This window comes from Mobula birostris, chromosome 27 (genome assembly GCF_030028105.1).
Source record: "Mobula birostris isolate sMobBir1 chromosome 27, sMobBir1.hap1, whole genome shotgun sequence".
Taxonomy (NCBI): Eukaryota; Metazoa; Chordata; class Chondrichthyes; order Myliobatiformes; family Myliobatidae; genus Mobula; species Mobula birostris.
The window spans coordinates 15,876,857-15,895,198 of record NC_092396.1 but is presented as its reverse complement, the minus strand read 5'-3'; the positions used below and the strand labels follow the sequence as shown (position 1 = coordinate 15,895,198).

The 18,342-nt window shown below is 39.5% G+C and overlaps 1 protein-coding gene across 2 annotated transcripts in view; it reads left to right on the top strand.

Moving 5' to 3' along the window:
- pank4 (pantothenate kinase 4 (inactive)) overlaps positions 1-17,284 on the top strand; it is an 81,583-nt gene extending 64,299 nt beyond the window's left edge. For both annotated transcript variants that reach the window (XM_072244847.1, XM_072244845.1), the window contains 3 exons: positions 5,025-5,125; positions 5,820-5,888; positions 11,184-17,284. In XM_072244847.1, the coding sequence (XP_072100948.1) occupies positions 5,025-5,125; positions 5,820-5,888; positions 11,184-11,397 (384 nt within the window). In that variant the 3' untranslated portion in view covers positions 11,398-17,284. The remainder of the gene's footprint in view (positions 1-5,024; positions 5,126-5,819; positions 5,889-11,183) is intronic.
- The last annotated feature ends 1,058 nt before the right edge of the window (positions 17,285-18,342 follow it).

The window sequence follows — 18,342 nt, the reverse complement described above, 5'->3', positions numbered from 1 at the left end:
ATTTCTCATACTCCTCAACTTTCTTATTTGTTCTTGCCTTTCTATACTCCCCTATGCAGCTCCTTTTTCTTAACTAGGGCCTCAATATCTCTTGAAAACCAAGGATCCATAAACCTGTTATCCTTGCTTTTATTCTGACAGGAACATACAAACTCTGTCCTCTCAAACTTTCACTTTTACCAAGTACAACTTTGCCTGAAAACAACCTTAACCAATTCACACTTGCCAGATTCATTCTGATGCCATCAGAATTGTCCTTTCTCCAATTTAGAATCTCAACCCGAGGACCAGATTTATCCTTTTCCATAATTACCTGGAAACTAATGGCATTATGATCACTAGATGCAAAGTGTTCCCCTTCATAAACTTCTGTCTTCTGCTCTGTCTCATTCCCTAATAGGAGATCTAGCATTTTACTCTTTCTAGCTGGGACTTCAACGTACTGATTAAGGAAGCTTTCCTGAACATGTTTGACAAGCTCTTTCCCTTCCAACCCTTTTAAATTATGGAGTCTCAGTGAATGTGGAATGTTAAAATCACCAACTATTACAACATTATGTTTCTTACAAGTCTGCAATCTCTCCGCAACTGCTCCACTAAATCCCATGGACTCTTAGGTGGTCCATAATATAATTCCATTAATTTGCTCATACCTTTCTTATTCCTCAGTTCTATCCATAAAGCCTCAGTTGATGAGCTCTCCAGTCTGTCTTGACTGTGCACTGCTGTGACCTTTTCCTTGACTAGTAATGCTGCCCCTCCCATTTTAATTCTACCTGCTTTCTTACATCTAAAACAACTGAATCATTGAGCTGCAAGTCCTGCCCCTCCTGCAAATAAGTCTCACTAATGGTTATAATGTCGTAATTTCACTTGTTGATCCATGCCCTGAGTCTATCTGCTTTTCTTACAATACTCCTTGCATTGAAATATACGCAGTTTAGAACATTAGTTCCACCATGCTCAACCTTTTGATTCCTGACTTTATATGTAGGCTTAACAACCACTCCACTGCCTGTTCTGGTACGCTGGTCCCCATCCCCCTGTAATTCTAGTTTAAACAAACTCCCCACCCTGGGCAACACGAGTGAACCTTCCCTCCAGGAAATTAGTCCCCCTCCATTTCAATTGCAAACCATCCTTTCTATCCAGGTCCCACTGTCCCTGGAAGAGAGCCCAATGATCCAAAATCTGAAGCCCTACCTCCTTAGCCATCTCCTTAGCCAGGTGATAAGCTGTATGTTCTTCATATCTCTGGCCTCACTAGCATGTGGCACAGGTAGCAATCCTGAGATCATAATCCTGGAGATCCTGTCCTTTAACTTAGTACCCAATTCCCTGAATTCACTTTGCATGACCTTGTCACCCATCCTACCCATGTCAATGGTATGAACGTGGACCACGACCTCTGGCTGCTCACCCTCCGACTTAAGAATGCTATGGACTCGATCCGAGACATCCCCAACCCTGGCACCCAGGAGGCAACAAACTATCTGGGAATTTTGCTTCCTTCAAGGAACCTTGTTTCTGTTCTTCTAACTAATGAATCTCCTTTCACTACCGCTCACCTCTTCTACCCCCTTCACTTCTGAGCCACAGAGCCAGGCACAGTGCCAGAGACCTGCTCGCTGTGGCTTCTCCCTGATAGGTCACCTCGTTCCCTTCAACAGTATTCAAAGCAGTACACTTATTTTTGAGGGAAACAGCTACAGAAGTACTCTGCACCGGCTGTCTTTTTCTTTTCCCTCTCCTGACTTTCATCTAGACACCTGCCTGCTGTAAATTAGGGGTGACTACCTCCCTGTAGCTCCAACCTGTCACCTGCTCATTCCCCTGTATGAGCCGAGGGTCATCAAGCTGCAGCTCCATTTCCTTAACACGGTCTCTAAGGAGCTGCAGCTCAGTGCACTTTGTGCAGATATAGTTATCAGGGAGACTAGAGGTCTTTGAAAGTACCTACATCTCACAGAAACAACGTACCACTAACTCTGCACCCATTCTCAGTGCATTAGCTGTGTACTAACAGGAAAAGAAAACTACTGGAAACTTGCTAAGTCTGTGTCTGTGCTTGTCCAAGCCTGTCAAGCCAAAATCGAACCACTCTAACAATGTCCCACTCGCATAGTTGCTGCTCTGTTTACTGCTCCTTTCTTTTATTGGCTGAAATAAAACTCACTCCCAGTGAGACTTGCAGTTTTCAAATGGCTTCCGCCCTGCAAGTTGTTGCTCTCTCACTCGCTACTTCAAAGCAGTGACTCACACCTGATGAGACTTGCTACTCAAAATTGCTTAATTAGTGAATTTATTTGTACACTTATGCTCAGTGTTCATTGTCTGAGGCATAGTGCTAAGTTAGCAATTGTACTTGGCGGCATTGGGGTCCACAATGGACCTGTGCAATGTTGAGCTAGTTAGTAGGTAAATCCATTACTAGCCCTGAACATTATCCAGTAACCAGTTTGCAGGCTGGGTACTTACTGTATACTGTGGTTAAGTTGCCAGCCAAAACTTGCTCTGTCAATACAAAGGGTTGTCCAGTCTAGCTTCTAGGCCACCCCAAGATTTGATGGTACTCCAGGATGGAGAAAAGTAAAGGAGAGATGGGAATTAGGAGGAGGGTAATTTAATTTTTATTTTTTTTCTTTTATGAGTCACTCAGGAATGTCAGCTGGTGACCGTGTGTCAATCCTTTCACCCACCTTTTGTGAGCTATTGGTGATTGGCTGAAGGCTTTGGTGAATCCACAGTACAACTGCCTGACCCCATTAATATTTTACTTTTTGTTTGATGTTCTTACAAAATTAAACACATTTTACAGATTTAAAATTACTTCTGTTGTAATACTGTGAACTAGAGCTGTTTGCTGCATTTGTTTGAGTACAGCGCTTGTCATCTTGTAATTTCTACAATAAATGAAAACAGAAAAAAACACTCAAATGTATTTTAGATGCACATTTGCAATCTATTACTAAAATTATTTTGCCCCTGAGGCCTCCTGCGTAAAGATGAATAGAGGTGTAGTAAGATTTGCCATGTTTTAAACTAAAGCTGCTGCTGATGTGTAAGAAATGATCAGCAATAGAATCACAACATGATCCATTCTGGGGGAAGTGGGTTAGTTCTGCAAGCATTGTCGGCGTGCAACGTTGGCACTGGAATGTCTGGCAACACTTGCAGGCTTCTCCCAGCGCAGCCTCGGTGTGCTGATGGTTAATGTAAATTATGTATTTCACTGTACATTTCGAAGTATATGTGACAAATAAACTTGTTGAAAAGATGCTGTGTGTGAATAAGTAGGCCCCTTGTACACAAGCTCTATGTTTATTTCTAATATGACACTGAAGAGGCTATTCAGTCTATTTAGCATGTGTTAGGTTTTGAAGAAATCCCATCACCCCTATTACCTCAATTATAATTCTGTAACCTGTTTTCTCTTACAAATCCATCAATTTTTTTCCTGATTCTCTTGCCACCTTCACTATGGATAATTTACAGTAGCTGGTTAACCTGCCATCACCTACCATTTAGAATGTGGGAGGAAACTCTCGGAGGAAATTCACATGGGCACAGGCAGAATCTGTAAACCTCACACAGACAAAATTTAAGGTTGGGATGAAACCTAGGCTGTTGTTGGAACTGTGCTGCAGCAGATGCATAAAATGGTTTATTGAAATCCAATGTTGAAAACCTAGAAGCTTACTGCACAGAATGTGGTGAATTGAACCATCCTATCCAGAATGGCAGAATGTTTCATCAACCCAGTTTGTACTGGACTTTAAGCATCATTACCCTGATACAGAATGGGCATACTCTCCCAACAAATGATAAAGACTTTGTAGTATCTTTGACAAGATTAACAACAAACATTTTAAATATTTGCCAGCCATTGAACATCTATTCTCTAGGTTTCAAATGATCCAAGGAATGTCACACAAAATCCATCTGTACAAATCCAGCTGAGCTATTTAAATTATGTGTGACGCTTGAAGGATTGGAATATAGAAAGGGTTCAATTTAGAGTGTTTGGCTGTCAGTGCATTTTCCTTTTCCTCCTTTGAATGACCTGGTTTACAACAAAGCTAGGAGGAATTCTGTGTTGCACTTAAAATTTTTCATATGGTGTAAACAGATTTCATGACATACAGTGATGATAATAAACCTAATTCTGAATCTTGACTCTGATATCTGCAAGATAAAATGTCTGGGGCTGCACACATTCCACACTGAATGGATCAGCGTGTGTCTACCCTACACTGCCAGTTGTGGGTAATCTGTTGAACCCCATTCGTGACTGGGATCAGGTACTGCAATTATTTCCAGTGAATAAGGAATTCCTAGTAAGTGGAGTCATAAGCTGACGTTGACTAAGTCCCTGCCCTTTGTACGCACTGCCTGTCACTACTACCGATTGGATGGTTTAGTGAGGTTCTTGGATCGGCCCCACCAGGATCAGCCATGGCTCTGGTGGAGTGCAAAACCCATTTAGTTTTCACTTTAGTAAATGTGTTTTGTTTTGTTTTATTGGGTGTAGGATGGACTATCGACTTGTTGTAATAATAATTTGACAATTTGAAGTGGAATAAGTCATCTTGAAAGGATTTTTCTTTCATCATCTTTCGAATTAGAAGTATCTGTTTCAAAGCTGACCTTGTCTTAGACTCTTTCCCTTCTGTCATCCTCCATTTACAAGCCAGCAGTTGTACAGAAGAAGTCTATGTAGATGTTGCCAATTTGTGCTTCCTGATTATCTTTATGTCTGTCTCTCCCTCATTTTGGTGTATTTTCCCTCTCCTACTCACATTCCAAACTGCAGGGTCAAATGCTGTAAGGAGAGTGGATTGGCAGTGATGGTGCTTGGACAATGTGCTGGAACTGCTGGATCATTACTAGATAAATTGGATGTAGTGGGGAAGTTTGAATTTTATTTGCCATATGGCATTTCCAAAATATGTCTCTTCAGCACTTCAGTGCATTTGTGTTTAATTTCATTCCAAACTTGCTGATGTTATTGTTTTCAAATGCAGGTTATTTTAGCCAGCAACTCGGGACCAGCATTAAATGACGTAACTTGCAGTGAACTGACTATAGTTACAGAGAGAATTGCAGCAATGGACTCGATCATCAGGTATGAAACTGAACTTCATTTACCTTTTGGTCAGGAAAGCAGTTATTTGTCAGGGGAGTTCAGATAAAATGGCCGCATTGCAATTTGTTTCCTTGTGGCACTTCATTGAATTTGCCATGTTTTTTTAAAAAAAGAAGTGGTAGTAGTGTGGACACATGCTTTATGGGCTGATTAGTCTCCTGTAAGAGTCTTTGGATCTTGGAACAGTTATTGAATGTCATTGGCTGTGAGTTTTGTCTTAAGTTTAGACACTGTCAGAAATTTGGTTGGCTGATCCTTATCTGGAGAATGAAGACCAAGTCTAGTTTTGTCATTGAGACCATTTGTTATTGAATAGCTTCTCGATTCAAGCTCATCTGTGAAAGATGTAATTTAGGATGGGATCTTTGTTCTTATTGATTTCCCCTGCAGAATTCTAATTTTTATTCAGGTAAAGGAACAGACCCAAACAAAATTTGGCATGTTTCTTTGATGTGAGAACAGTGGAAATTGTAGATAAATGACTCAAGGTAGCTCTCTATAGTCTTTTTCCAGAAGCCTGATGATATGCCATTCTTTCCTTGGACATTAGGTCCCTGTACTGGTCTGTTTTGCTGAGGTTGACAATCTGTCTGTGGCCTTGTAATTGTTTCCTTCATGTCCCTATGAAACAGTTCAGGTGATAGCTATTAAACTTTGCTTCCTTTACCTACAGGACGGCTTTAGAAAAAGATAAATTAGTACTAGTTCAGAGTGGATCCAGTTCACCATGCCTAGATCTGAGGTAAGTCTGCTACTGTTGCCCTAATTTTATTTGATTATCTTTTGCCTGTTGGTCCTCATCTCTTTCTTCAAAAACTTTGCTTTCTATTGCCATTCATTATCCCCTAACTCTTCCATTTGGAGTTGCTTTATTCTGTGAACTCCTATATTCTTCCGTGAGTTATGAATGACGGAATTATAGATACCGGTACATACGAGAGTGAGAGTGAGTTATTTATTCTGATGAATGGCAAAAATCGGTGTCTCTCTCTCTTTCTCTGTCCTCTCTCGCTCTCGTTCGCTCTCTCTCTCACCCTCTCACCACTTTTTAGTAATTGTTCTTAGCAATTTCATTGCTTACAAGCCACAATACTATCTTGGTATGTTTACTAGATTGAGTGTTTTTTGTATATTTTCTGACAATTTTGACGTAAGGACATTGATAAGATTTGAACATGTTCACTATCCAGGGATGGTCTGTATGGTCTAATATTGTTGATAGTGCTAGAGAAATGTAAGCTAGTTACCTCAATTCAGTCAACTGCAGTACATTTTCTTAGTCCTCATGCTGTCCCATCACTTCACAGTCCACTCTCATACAGACTTGCTCACATTTTAAAACATTTTCTTCTTCAAACAACCTTCCTCTTCCTCTTGACTCCTCTTACAGACATGAAGGTGGTTGGGTAATTCAGAATGCAGTTGGTGATTACTTCTCCCTGATGGAGTTGCTGACCCAGTTATAATAATGAATCTGCAGTCCAAGTTGAGAGTCTGGCAAAAGTTCAGGAACGTTCTGGTCTTTGCAGCTAAGTTGCCTGTAGCAACTGAACCACTGGGGAGTTGTTGTTTTGTTAAGTGAATTCTGTTGCTATGCCTGTGCTCTCATGGGCTGAGTAAAGTGCCAGTTCTGCCATATTTGGTGGGAGGAGTGCAGGCGGGTGTGTTGCACTGCAATGTTTTTCAAGTATTCTTCCACTTATTTAGCATATCAGCCAGCCAGAAATGTATGGACTGTGTGGCTAATTGATACGATTTTCCCCCTTCCTCCCCCTATCCCCCCATAATTAGAACACAAGAAACATTAGCAAGTAGAAAGCATTCATCCCTTTGAGAATGCTGCAGCATTCATTCAGAGTATGGGTAGATATTGAGATATTTCCTCTAATGGGTGAAGAAGATGCAGCAACAAAATTAGGCATCAGTCATTTGAGATGGAGTGGTGTGGGTACTTATATTTGCTGAGAACGGTGAATATCTGTAGTTTTGTACCTAGCAGGTCGTGGAAACTAGATCTTTGAAATAGGTCAGTTGGTGAACAAGAAGGGAGGCTCAGCATAACAGTGTCAGATATTTAAACAGCTAGTCCATTATATTCAGCAGAGATTGATCCTTATTAGAAAGAGCAATTCCAGGAGCAAAATGAGCCATCTATTGTTAGCAAGGGAGATCAAAGAAATATTAATCAAAGACTAGAGAATATGTAGTGATAGATCAGAGGACTGGGAATTGTACCATCAGAGACTGAATACAAGGGAGAAAGTTGATCTTGAGAGAAAACTAGCAAAAAATGTCAAAACAAATAGCATATTGAGTAGTTAGGTTGAATAGTCATAGTCATACTTTATTGATCCCGGGGGAAATTGCTTTTCATTACAGTTGCACCATAAATAATAAACAGTAATAGAACCATAAATAGTTAAATAGTAATATGTAAATTATGCCAGTAAATTATGAAATAAGTCCAGGACTAGCCTATCGACTCAGGATGTCTGACCCTCCAAGGGAGGAGTTGTAAAGTTTGATGGCCACAGGCCTATGATGCTCTGTGCTGCATCTCGGAGGAATGAGTCTCTGGTTGAATGTACTCCTGTGCCCACCCAGTACATTATGTAGTGAATGGGAGACATTGACCAAGATGACATGCAACTTAGACAGCATCCTCTTTTCAGATACCACAGTGAGAGAGTCCAGTTCCATCCCCACAACATCACTGGCCTTACGAATGAGTTTGTTGATTCTGTTGGTGTCTGCTACCCCTGGATAGTACATCTGGGGAATTAACAACAAGGAACAAGGAAAGAGTTGATTTGAGTTAGTTTTCAGAGAGGAAGATGCTGAAGATATCCCAAAGAATCTGATGAATGAGTTTCAAACAGTGAGGAAGAACTTCTAGCAATTACTATAATGTGGGACAAGGTGGTGGAAGAATTAATGGATCTAAAGCAAACAAGGTGCCAGGTCCTGATGGCCTGCACCTGAAGGTTTTAAAGAAAACAGCTACAGAGTTAATGCAGCCATTGGCTGATGTTCGTTAAAAGTTAATGAGTTCTGGGAAGGTACAAGTGCATTGAAAAACTACAAATGTGTAGTTATTCAAGAAGGGAGGAAGACAAATGTAACTATAGGCCTGTTAGGTTAAGATCTGTTGTTGGCAAGGTAATGGAGTCTATAATCAAGGAAGAAATGCCTCGTTGTTTAGAGAAGCTTTATGTAATCAGATGTTTTATGAAAGGTGAGTCATACTTGACGAATTTATTGGAGTTCTTTGAGATACAGTGAGTAGTGTTGATAAAGGAAAACTGGTAAGCTGTACTGTGCTTTGATTTTTAGAATTCTTTGACAATTTGCCATTTAAAAGACAAGTGAACAAGATTAGAGCTCATGGTAATAGAAGATAATAATTAATGGTCAAAGAACCAGGTGTTCTTGTGCAGAAATTGCAAAACTTCAGTTGGCAGGTGCAGTAAGTGGTTAGGAAGGCAAATGCTATTTTGGCCTTTTATTGCAAGAGAATTGGAGTTTAGAAATAGACATGTATTGATGGCAGTACCTGATGTCCTGTGCACAATTCTGGTCCCCGGTTTAAGGAAGAATATACTGGCATTGTAGGCAATCCAAGAGTTTCAGTAGGTTTACTAAGGGAAGTAGATTTTTAAAAAAATGAAATAGGGCAACAGGGAACTGGCACAGAAGAGAAAATGAGACCTTGGTAAATCAGAGCTGTTCATATTGAATGGTAGGGTAGGCTTGAGAAGCTGAGTGGCCTACTACTCCTATTTCCATGTGTTCTTGTGAACACTTCTGAGTTTCACCATTGTGTAAATACTCCACTATTCAGTTAACTGGACAATTTCATATTTTGTTTATGTTTCATCTGTCATGCTCTTACTCACTCAGCTTGTCTCTGTATTCCCCATGGAAGCTCTTCACAACTTTCTCTATACCCAAAATCCTATCTAATTTAGTATTATCTTGGAACCATGATGTTTGCTTCCCTCAGCCAAATTGTTAATGTAGATTGTGAAAAGCTACTTGCAGTATATGCCACAATTTGTGATCCACCAGTCTGGAAATAATCTTTTTTCCCCCCTCCCTTTTCTCTGTCCAGTAAACAATTCTCAATTCATGTCTGTATATTGCCTCCTAATTTTTTTTGTGCCCTAACTTCATTGTCCAGCTTCCTCGGCAGGTCTTCCAAACACACCATGTCCATTGATTCTAAAATCTTTTTTTCTGGGATACTTATCAATTCTGAGTAACATGGTAAAAGAACTCCAGTAGAGGACTCAAATATGATTTTCCCTTTCATAAATCCATGTTGGCTGTCTTAATCCCACTATTCATTTCAAGGTATTCTGTTATTACCTTCTTCATTGTGGATTACTTTTCTTTCCTTATCACTGAAGCACAGTAAAATATCAGGTCAGTAATTCCCTCACTTCTATCTTCCTGCTAAAATAGTGATGTTACATTTGCTGCCCTCCAATTCTTAGAAACAAATCCAGAATCAAGAGATCTCTGGAAGATGATAACCAGAGCATCCAGTATCTCTTACAAAATTCTGGGATGCAAATTATCGGACCCTCTGGCTTTGGGTCACCTCAAGTCGCCAGCATATGTAGAACTACTTTTTTTTGACCAAGTTTCCTCATTGTCACTAAACTCTTGACACTCTGATATATTTTACAAGTTTTATGTATCTTCAATGAAGACAGAAACGCATAAATTGTTTAATTCTATTGCCTGATTATAAATTTGCTGCTAATATCTGTAAGGGACCCACAACATGACCTTTGTAGTCCTTTCCTTTCTATATATTTATAACAGTATCAGGGATGTGACCTGCCCAACTTACCCACTTGAGACTAACTAGCCATTGTAGATGGCCTAGCTATAGGACATCTGCAAAATTGAGGCCCAAATCAATCTCAGTTAGCTATGTTGGGCTGGTCACATCCCTCCTGTCCCCAACACCAGATTCCTGAAGTGGACGCTTGATTCTGTGTACTGCTGCGCGAGCCCCTCTGCCTACCCCATTTGTGACTATCTGTGGAAGAGTTGGTGGTTACCACATTGACACCATTGGGATTACAGTTTGTGGATTACAGTTTTTTCTTAAATCACAAACAGGAAGATGGCCTATAAGGAAATTAGTCTATTTTTCTGTATTTCGATCCTCTTTTTCATCTGTTTCTTGTGGCTCTCCACGTACATAACACAGTACTTTTTGAACTTGTTCACATTTTTTGCTCTGCTTCCTTAATTCTCTTTGAGGTTAGATTGTGAAGTTGCACTGTCTAATGGATCAGGATGAGGCTTTTTGTATATTGGTTGGGAGAATTGGGATACTAAATAACTGCACTTCAGTCAGTCAGTGGGTGCCGTCCCGAATCCGGGGTTGGCAGCTATGCACTTCCATCTTCTTCAATCTTGCGACAGCACCGAGTACAGCCTCTCCTCCAGTTTGTTCTCGCTGGCCGCCTTGGTACTGCCCGCCACCGCCCCCGCCAAACTTGAGCCCGGGGCCATGTTGGCCTCCAGCCGCGGCCACTTCTTCAAGCTTGGCCCTTCCTCAGGTGGAAGCCTTGGGCAGGTCCAGGCACACGGTGCAGCGCCCAAGTTCATCATGTCTCTTCTAACTAGGTGCATAGCATACGATTCGTAAATACGTGGTGAGGCTTTAATCTCTTCCAGGGAAGATGGCCGTTGGCTCACAAGGAGCTCATCTGCCCTTTGTCAGGTCTTGCTTTTTCTAGTCCTGCAGGGTGTCCTCACACCTTCCTCACCAGACTGTCCGGTGGGGGAGCCGGCCCAAGTCGCCGACCTCTCGACCATGGCCCCTGGCCAAGCACCCGGCGCCGCCTGCCCAACTACACTTGGCTAAGTTTATAAGCCCTTTTTTCATGTGACTTTCTTTCTCTGTTGATAGTAGGATAGCTGTAATGAAATATGTTCAAATTCCTCCATTTCAGCCTAACCCAGTACACTGGATGCAAAGATTAACTATTCTTTTTTGTATCCCTTTCTCTCTTAGTCGTCTTGACAAAGGATTGGCGACAGTGGTCTGGGAGAGGAAGACCGATCTAGTGATTATTGAAGGCATGGGTCGAGCTATTCATACAAATTATTATGCAGCATTGCGTTGTGAAAGCCTCAAACTTGCTGTCATCAAGAATGCCTGGTTGGCAGAACGCCTTGGTGGAAATATCTTCAGTGTAGTTTTTAAATATGAAATGGCACCGAAGTGAAATTGTGAACTACTTTGCTGAGGAAGGACTTGGCATTGCACTGACACTGAAAGGGCTCTGTGGAATGTAATTGTATTATTTTCTGTGATTATATATTTGCAGATTGGAAGAAAAGTTAATATGGATCAAAAAAGCTTTTGTGTCAGAAGCAATAATATATATTATATATGTACAGCTACCATATACTTAAAACATTTATTGTATAGACACAGTATTTGTGGAAATGAATATTGTTTTGCTTTTGCTTACTCAAGACAATCAGGTTGAATGTAATCCCTTTCTCAAGCTGTTCCCTTGAAGAAATAGGGTTCATGGATGACGTAAGATGCAAATGGAAATGTTGGGTCTCTTAAAACAAAATGATTCATGGCTCAGATTGACATACTGTGCCCATTTTGAATTGTGATTAGCACTCAGTAGTGCAATTATAAATGTTTTTTAAAATCTTGTATTATATCAGAAGAAAGCAATTTAAGTTGTATAAAACTAAAGATACACTAGTGGTTTATGCAAGTTGGTTATGTTTTAATGTTAAGTGATGATGGATGCAGTCTGTAAGTGAATCTGGTAATGGTGGAGTAATTTACATCACCCAAATCATAAATTCAATACTTAAATCAGAATAACATTATCCATTGATTCTTGGTGATATCATTGGAATTTTGGTTTGAAAAGCTTTTCCGGAAAGGAACTGATTTACTCTTAAGTCAGTGGTAGTCATAAAGGCCAGAAATGGGCTCCTCATCTTTAGAAACAGACTCTTCAACCCACCCTGTCAATACCAGCCTCCGAATACTCAACTATACTGACCCATTTTATCAGTAGCTTGTCCATTGCTTTTTTTGTTCCTTTGCTATTCAGTTGCTCATCTAGATATTGCTAAAATATTGAGAGAATTTCTGCCTCCACTACCCTCTCAGACACTGTATTCTATTTTCCATCCACCCCTTGGATGGAAAAAAATCTTTGTATCCCCACTAAATCTCCTGGTCCTCACCATAAAGCTATGCCCACTAATTATACATGGAAAGCACTGGAGAACTCAGCATCTATGGAGGGGAATAGGTGGTCAAAATTTTGGGTCATAACCCTCAGTCCAGATGAAGGGTCTCAACCCAAAACATTGAGTGCTCATTTATAGATTTTGATCTTGTGTTTCTGGGCTTCAATTGAACTTCTCATTCTGGCACAAAAGATCTACACTGAGTGGTTAAGACCTACACAATACAAGTACCATGAGTACTGCAAGCAAAATCTGCAATCTGAAAAAAGTTCAGCTCTGACACCAAGATACTGGCATTGGGAAATTTAATATGGGCCATTCTTAATAGTTGCTGAAGCTGTTTAGTCGCTGCTGCTGGTTGATGTGACCTATTGTTTATTCCAAAGAAAAGGATAACCTGACTTAAATTTCCAAACAATACTTCAAAGTTTTATACTATAATTTGTCTGATCCTGCACAATGCATCAGCCAGTCTTGATGTCTTATGTTCAGGAATGATCGTCAACTTGGCAGAATCAGTGTGGAGTGAATTATTTGCAGCATACTGAGTAAGTGATACTGTGTTAGCAAATGTTTGTCAGGCTTGCAAGTATTGAATTAAATTTTGTCATTCATTGTAATTCTTTCTAAGTAATGCTTGGTGCAAGGATTATGCTTGTATGGGCCTAATAATAGGGTGAATATATAGTACTGAGAGGCATTTCAATTTAGAGTCAATAGAGTGTTTGTATGGTATTTCATTGAACTGTAAAGCTTCAAAGGAGTCCTATATCTTTGTGAAGAATTTATGGACAGGTGAATTGTAGGCTATTTCTGTCATTTGATTATAATGGGGTAAGTGGAATTTAAAATAGCTTAGAATTAAATGAGAGTCCCTTTGGGCATAGTGTCTAGACCCATGCATGTATGTATCATCAGGAAATAGTGGGATAGTGGAGAAATAAAGTGTCAAAGGGTGTTGTTTACTGTGAACTGCTGTGCACAATATTAACTTGTTCTCTCACTTCTACCCTATTGAAGACTTGAGATCAAAGGGTCTGAGTGTTTGCTGATGCAATTGAATTCTTAAGGGTGAGTGTATTTTTGTGGCTTGCACTGTGATTCTAATTGACTATATATGCATACAGAAGTTGCTTGACTTTGTCTCCTAAATAGCTTTTTAAAAAGTTTTGATGTAACAGAACTGAGGGAAGATAAATTTTGTGCAAAATTTCACCATAAGTTGCATGATTCACCATGAAAGTACATTTCAGTCCTCATATCTAGAATGCTAGAAGAGGAGGCCCATCGTGTCAATTCCAGCTAAATGAAACTTGGTCAATTAGTGCTTCTCCACTAGGCTTTATCCACATCACATTTTTATCCTGTTCAAGTACAGGTCAACCTTCACTAATCCGGCACCATTGGGACCCGAGGAATGCCAGATTAGTGAAAATGCCGAATTACAGAAGGATCACATTAAGCAGAATCAGTGCCGGATTATCGACAGAACTGAATTACAGGTAGTCAGATCAGTGAAGGTCGACCTGTTTATATCCAGCTTTTTTTTTGAAAGTTACTGAATTTGCTTCCACTCTCTTTTTGAGCAGAGGTAGATCATGCCAGCTATAAAAGGCTTTACGCAAGGTATTGCATGGAAACAGATCACTCAATTTAAGTGCTATATGCCAGTGTTCACTGTCACTCTGAGTTTTGAATAGTGAGGGAAAGAGGAACTGTGATTCAGTAACAATTTTTATCCTGTGTTTGAAAGGTAATATTTGTATAAAAATCAGATTTGCAGTCACAATTGCACAGTGATAGTACTTAGTCAAGCAAAGATTCCTCATAAATGCACTTAGATGGTGTGTCACAGTTGTGTGACTGTACATCATAGAATAGCTTAGTCTTGTCCTTGCCTGATGTACATACAGACTGTTAACTAGAGTTGCTCATCAGCAATTGTGAAATGATAATCTGGCTGAGATCATTCAGCATGGATTAATGCTCTGATCTTATAACACAAGATGTGGGAAAATCTTGAGGTTGTATTCGAAAATGGATTGTTTTCTTAGGAATTAGGACTAGCATTCTGATTTACTATTATGATCCTTTGAATTTATTTTGACTGCTTTTAGTGACTCCTGAAATCCAGCCTGAATGGAGATGTTTGGATGTTTTCAAGTTTCCATATGATGTTGAGGGAGACCATTTAGTCCATCAAATCAATGCTGATTCTCTGAAATCCCATCATTACCATTTCCCTGCTTCTATCCCTGTAACCAATTCTCACTCACATCCCCATCAATACCATCATAACCACATACCTGTCCACTTATCAACATTAGGGCCAACTTAATGGCTAATCTAATGGATGTGGGAGGTAACTAGATCATGGAAGCAAAGGCCATGTGGTGTCAGGTGGAACGTGCAAATTCCACAAAGACTGCACTGGATGTGAGGATTGATACTGCGTTCGTGGAACAAGGCTACATCACCGTTTAAGGACAACTACACTTAGCGATCACACTAGTTTTTTTTATGCACATAATAAGGGACTTCTAAACCCTTGCACAGTAGAAATAGCTTTGCTGTATTTAAGAGTCTAGTATAATCTTGCAGAGTTCATAATTAAAGCCCCAAATCTAAAGCACCACCTACTCATTTGCTGACACATTGCTGCCCATAGTTACTCACTTTTTTTCAAGCCCTTCTAATTATTGCTTTGATCTTGACTGATGCAACCAGATGTCTTCAGAAAGTGAGATGCAGTGCCCCTGATAGGTTATGTTACAGTTAACAGTATGAAGAAGGTGCATGAACGTCACTCCTTCAAATTATACTGTTGACAGCCTGGGGTCCAGATGGCAAAAGGTAATTTTTAAATAAACATTAAAAGAACATTTTCACACCAAAACCAAGCAAGTTGGATAATGGGAGCAGGAATTGTTCGAGAATTTGCCAGATTCTCCTGCTTGGCAAAGGGTGAAGCTTTCTGATTAGATAATTGGCTGAACATCCATTGAATGAAACACATAAATAAAAAGAATCTATCTTGGCTTTTGCAAAAATTGCAGATATGTTCCTTATTTTCTGAGGATTTGCTGAAATGCTATAGAAGAATCATAATGAACAGCTGCCAATATGCATATGGTATACTCTTAACAAATGTTAATTGAATAAATGACTGGCTAATTGGTTGCTGAGGAAGGAATATTGAGTAGTTTACTCTTGGAATAATACCATGGTGATATCTATATCCAATTGAGAGTAGTTGGGGCTTTGATTTAAACTCTTGAAGATGGTATCTTTGAATATGCAATGTTATACGTAAGCATTGCAAGTTGTATGTTTAAGTGGATAGTGGGGATTAAACCCATGACTTTCTGATGTGAAAATGAGAGGAACTGGACCACTTCCCCAGTTCAGCAGGCACACAGTGAATATTTTGTACATTCCATTAAATAATTTGTTTTTCTGCCATCTATAAAATATTGATTTGTTTTTGATTAGTTAGTAGTACAGCTTAACCATGTAGGTCTAATTTAAGTCTAATGATGGCATAATTTTATAAACCATTTTTAAAGTTCTTGGAAGATATCAGTGTTAATGTGGCTTAATGGAAAGTGTTGTTTGGTCATTTTGTCTTCATAAGAAAAAGAAATTGCAGAATTAATACTCTTGCTTCCTGTTCCCTTGCTAAAACTCTCCTTCAGATGCAATAGCTTGAGATAAGAAGGCTGCTGCATAAAGGAATTGTTTTCAGTGTTGTGTTTAGAGAGACACAGCTTTCTAAATGCAACATTAATTGAAAACTGATATCAGATTCCAACGGGCCCACTGACTGTGGCTTTTTGCAGTCAGGCTTTCTTCCTTGGACATGCTGTGTTCCTCGCATGAGCAGTGTTCCTCCACGATGGCAACAAAAAAATCATTGAAACAATTTGGAACATGAGCCTGAATACACTTAAGAAAAAAGATATGGGTTAAGAGGGGTTGGTGGTTGGGATTTTTGTGCTTTATTGTGCTGTGTGGAGCATCAAGATAAGAGGGAGAGCAAAATAGTATATGATACTGCACCTTTAGAATTTCTAGATTCACATTGCTTCTTGTGGTCAGCATAAAGTATAAATTGTGTTGTACTGAAGCCATTGATATTGTGTTTATTAATAAGCAAGTATATTCACAATGTGCTATTGATGTGAATTCTCTACAAGAGCTACACTTTTGCTACAGGGATGTGGGCAGGACAAAATGTAATATGGCACAGTACAGTAAATCCCTGCAACCAGACCTCAGGGCAATCAGAATGCTTAAGTTGCTTAAATTTTGGTAGATTCCTATCTAGAAAGAAAAATTTATATCAATTTCAATAGTTCAAATTTTCCCAGATTTCCTGGCTGCATAGCACTTGCAGCATGACTTGATGTCCCCAAAAGTACCCTCTAACCAAGGGAATGGATTGGGAAAGAGAAAAACCTTACTGTATTTTATGTGAAAAACCAAGTAACACCATGTGAATAAATTACAGATTATTTTGGGAGGAATATTTAGTACTGTGATTTTTGTGTATGTCTTTAATATGAAAAGTATGTAAAACATGTAAATACACTTTTTTCCCCTTTGATTTTATCAGGACATCACCTGATGTTAAATAAAGCGAAGAATATCATGGTGATGAAGATGTCAGTGTATCAGAGGGATGTAGGACAGTTTTGATGGAACAGTATATCAGTACATTATGATTTGTATATAAACGGTGACTTTATTGGTTGGGTTCATTGATTACTGGCCTATCCTGAAGAGATTATTTCTTTTTTTAGGAACAAAGTAGCATGGACAATGAAAAAATGAAAACTTTAACTTATTCCACAGCTGCCGCCTATCCTAAGATTTTTAGCAGCTAAAGTTTTTTTTCCCAATTTGATTCCCTTTTCATTTTGATCATTTTCACTTCAGCGATCTTAATATTTTTCCCCAAATGCTATTGCACTTTACAAAACCATCTACAGGTTGCATGGTAGTTACATGCTAAAGCTTCTTCAAAACCACTTTTAAAACCAGTGACCTTTGCCACCAAAATTATTAGGGTAATGTGTGAACATCACGTGAGAATTTCCCTGTATGGCACATCCACTTGACTTATAAGATCATAAGATATAGGAGCAGAATTAGGCCATTTAGCCCATCGAGTCTGCTCCATTATTTCATCATGGTTGATCCAATTTTTCTCTCAGCCCCAATCTCCTACCTTCTCCCTGTATCCCTTCAAGCCCTGACCAATCAAGAATCTATCAACCCCTGCCTTAAATATACATAAAGACTTGGCCTCAACAGTTGTCTGTGGCTAAGAATTCCACAGAGTCACCACCCTCTGCCTAATGAAATTCCTCCTCATCTCCATTCTAAACAGACATCCCTCTATTCTGAGGCTGTGTCTTCTGGTCTTAGACTTCCCAGCACAGGAAACATCCTCCCCAGATCCACTCTATCTGGGCCTTTCACCATCCAATAGGTTTCAATGAGGTCACCCCTCATTCTTCTGAATTCCAGTAAATACAAGCCCAGAGCCATCAAACGCTCTTCATATGTTGCTGAGCTATTCAATCCTGGAGTCATTTTTGTGAACTTTCTTTGAACCCTCTCAAGTTTCAGCACATCCTGTCTAAGATAAGGGGCTCAAAACTGCTGACAACTCTCCAAGTGGGACCTCACCAGAGCTTTATAAAGCCTCAACATTATATTCTTATAATATAGTACTATTATATTGCTGTTTCTCCATTTCTAGGTATAATGCCTTGGTTTCCCTATCCAACATAATTATAGGTATACCTTGAATCGTTGGCTATGTCAGTGATTCATTTTGTAAATCTAAAAGAACTCCAAACTGCAAGGCAGTGATCATTTCATGGTAAATTCCATCCTTCTGATCTAGAAACGTATTATTTTTTTAAAAAAAACAA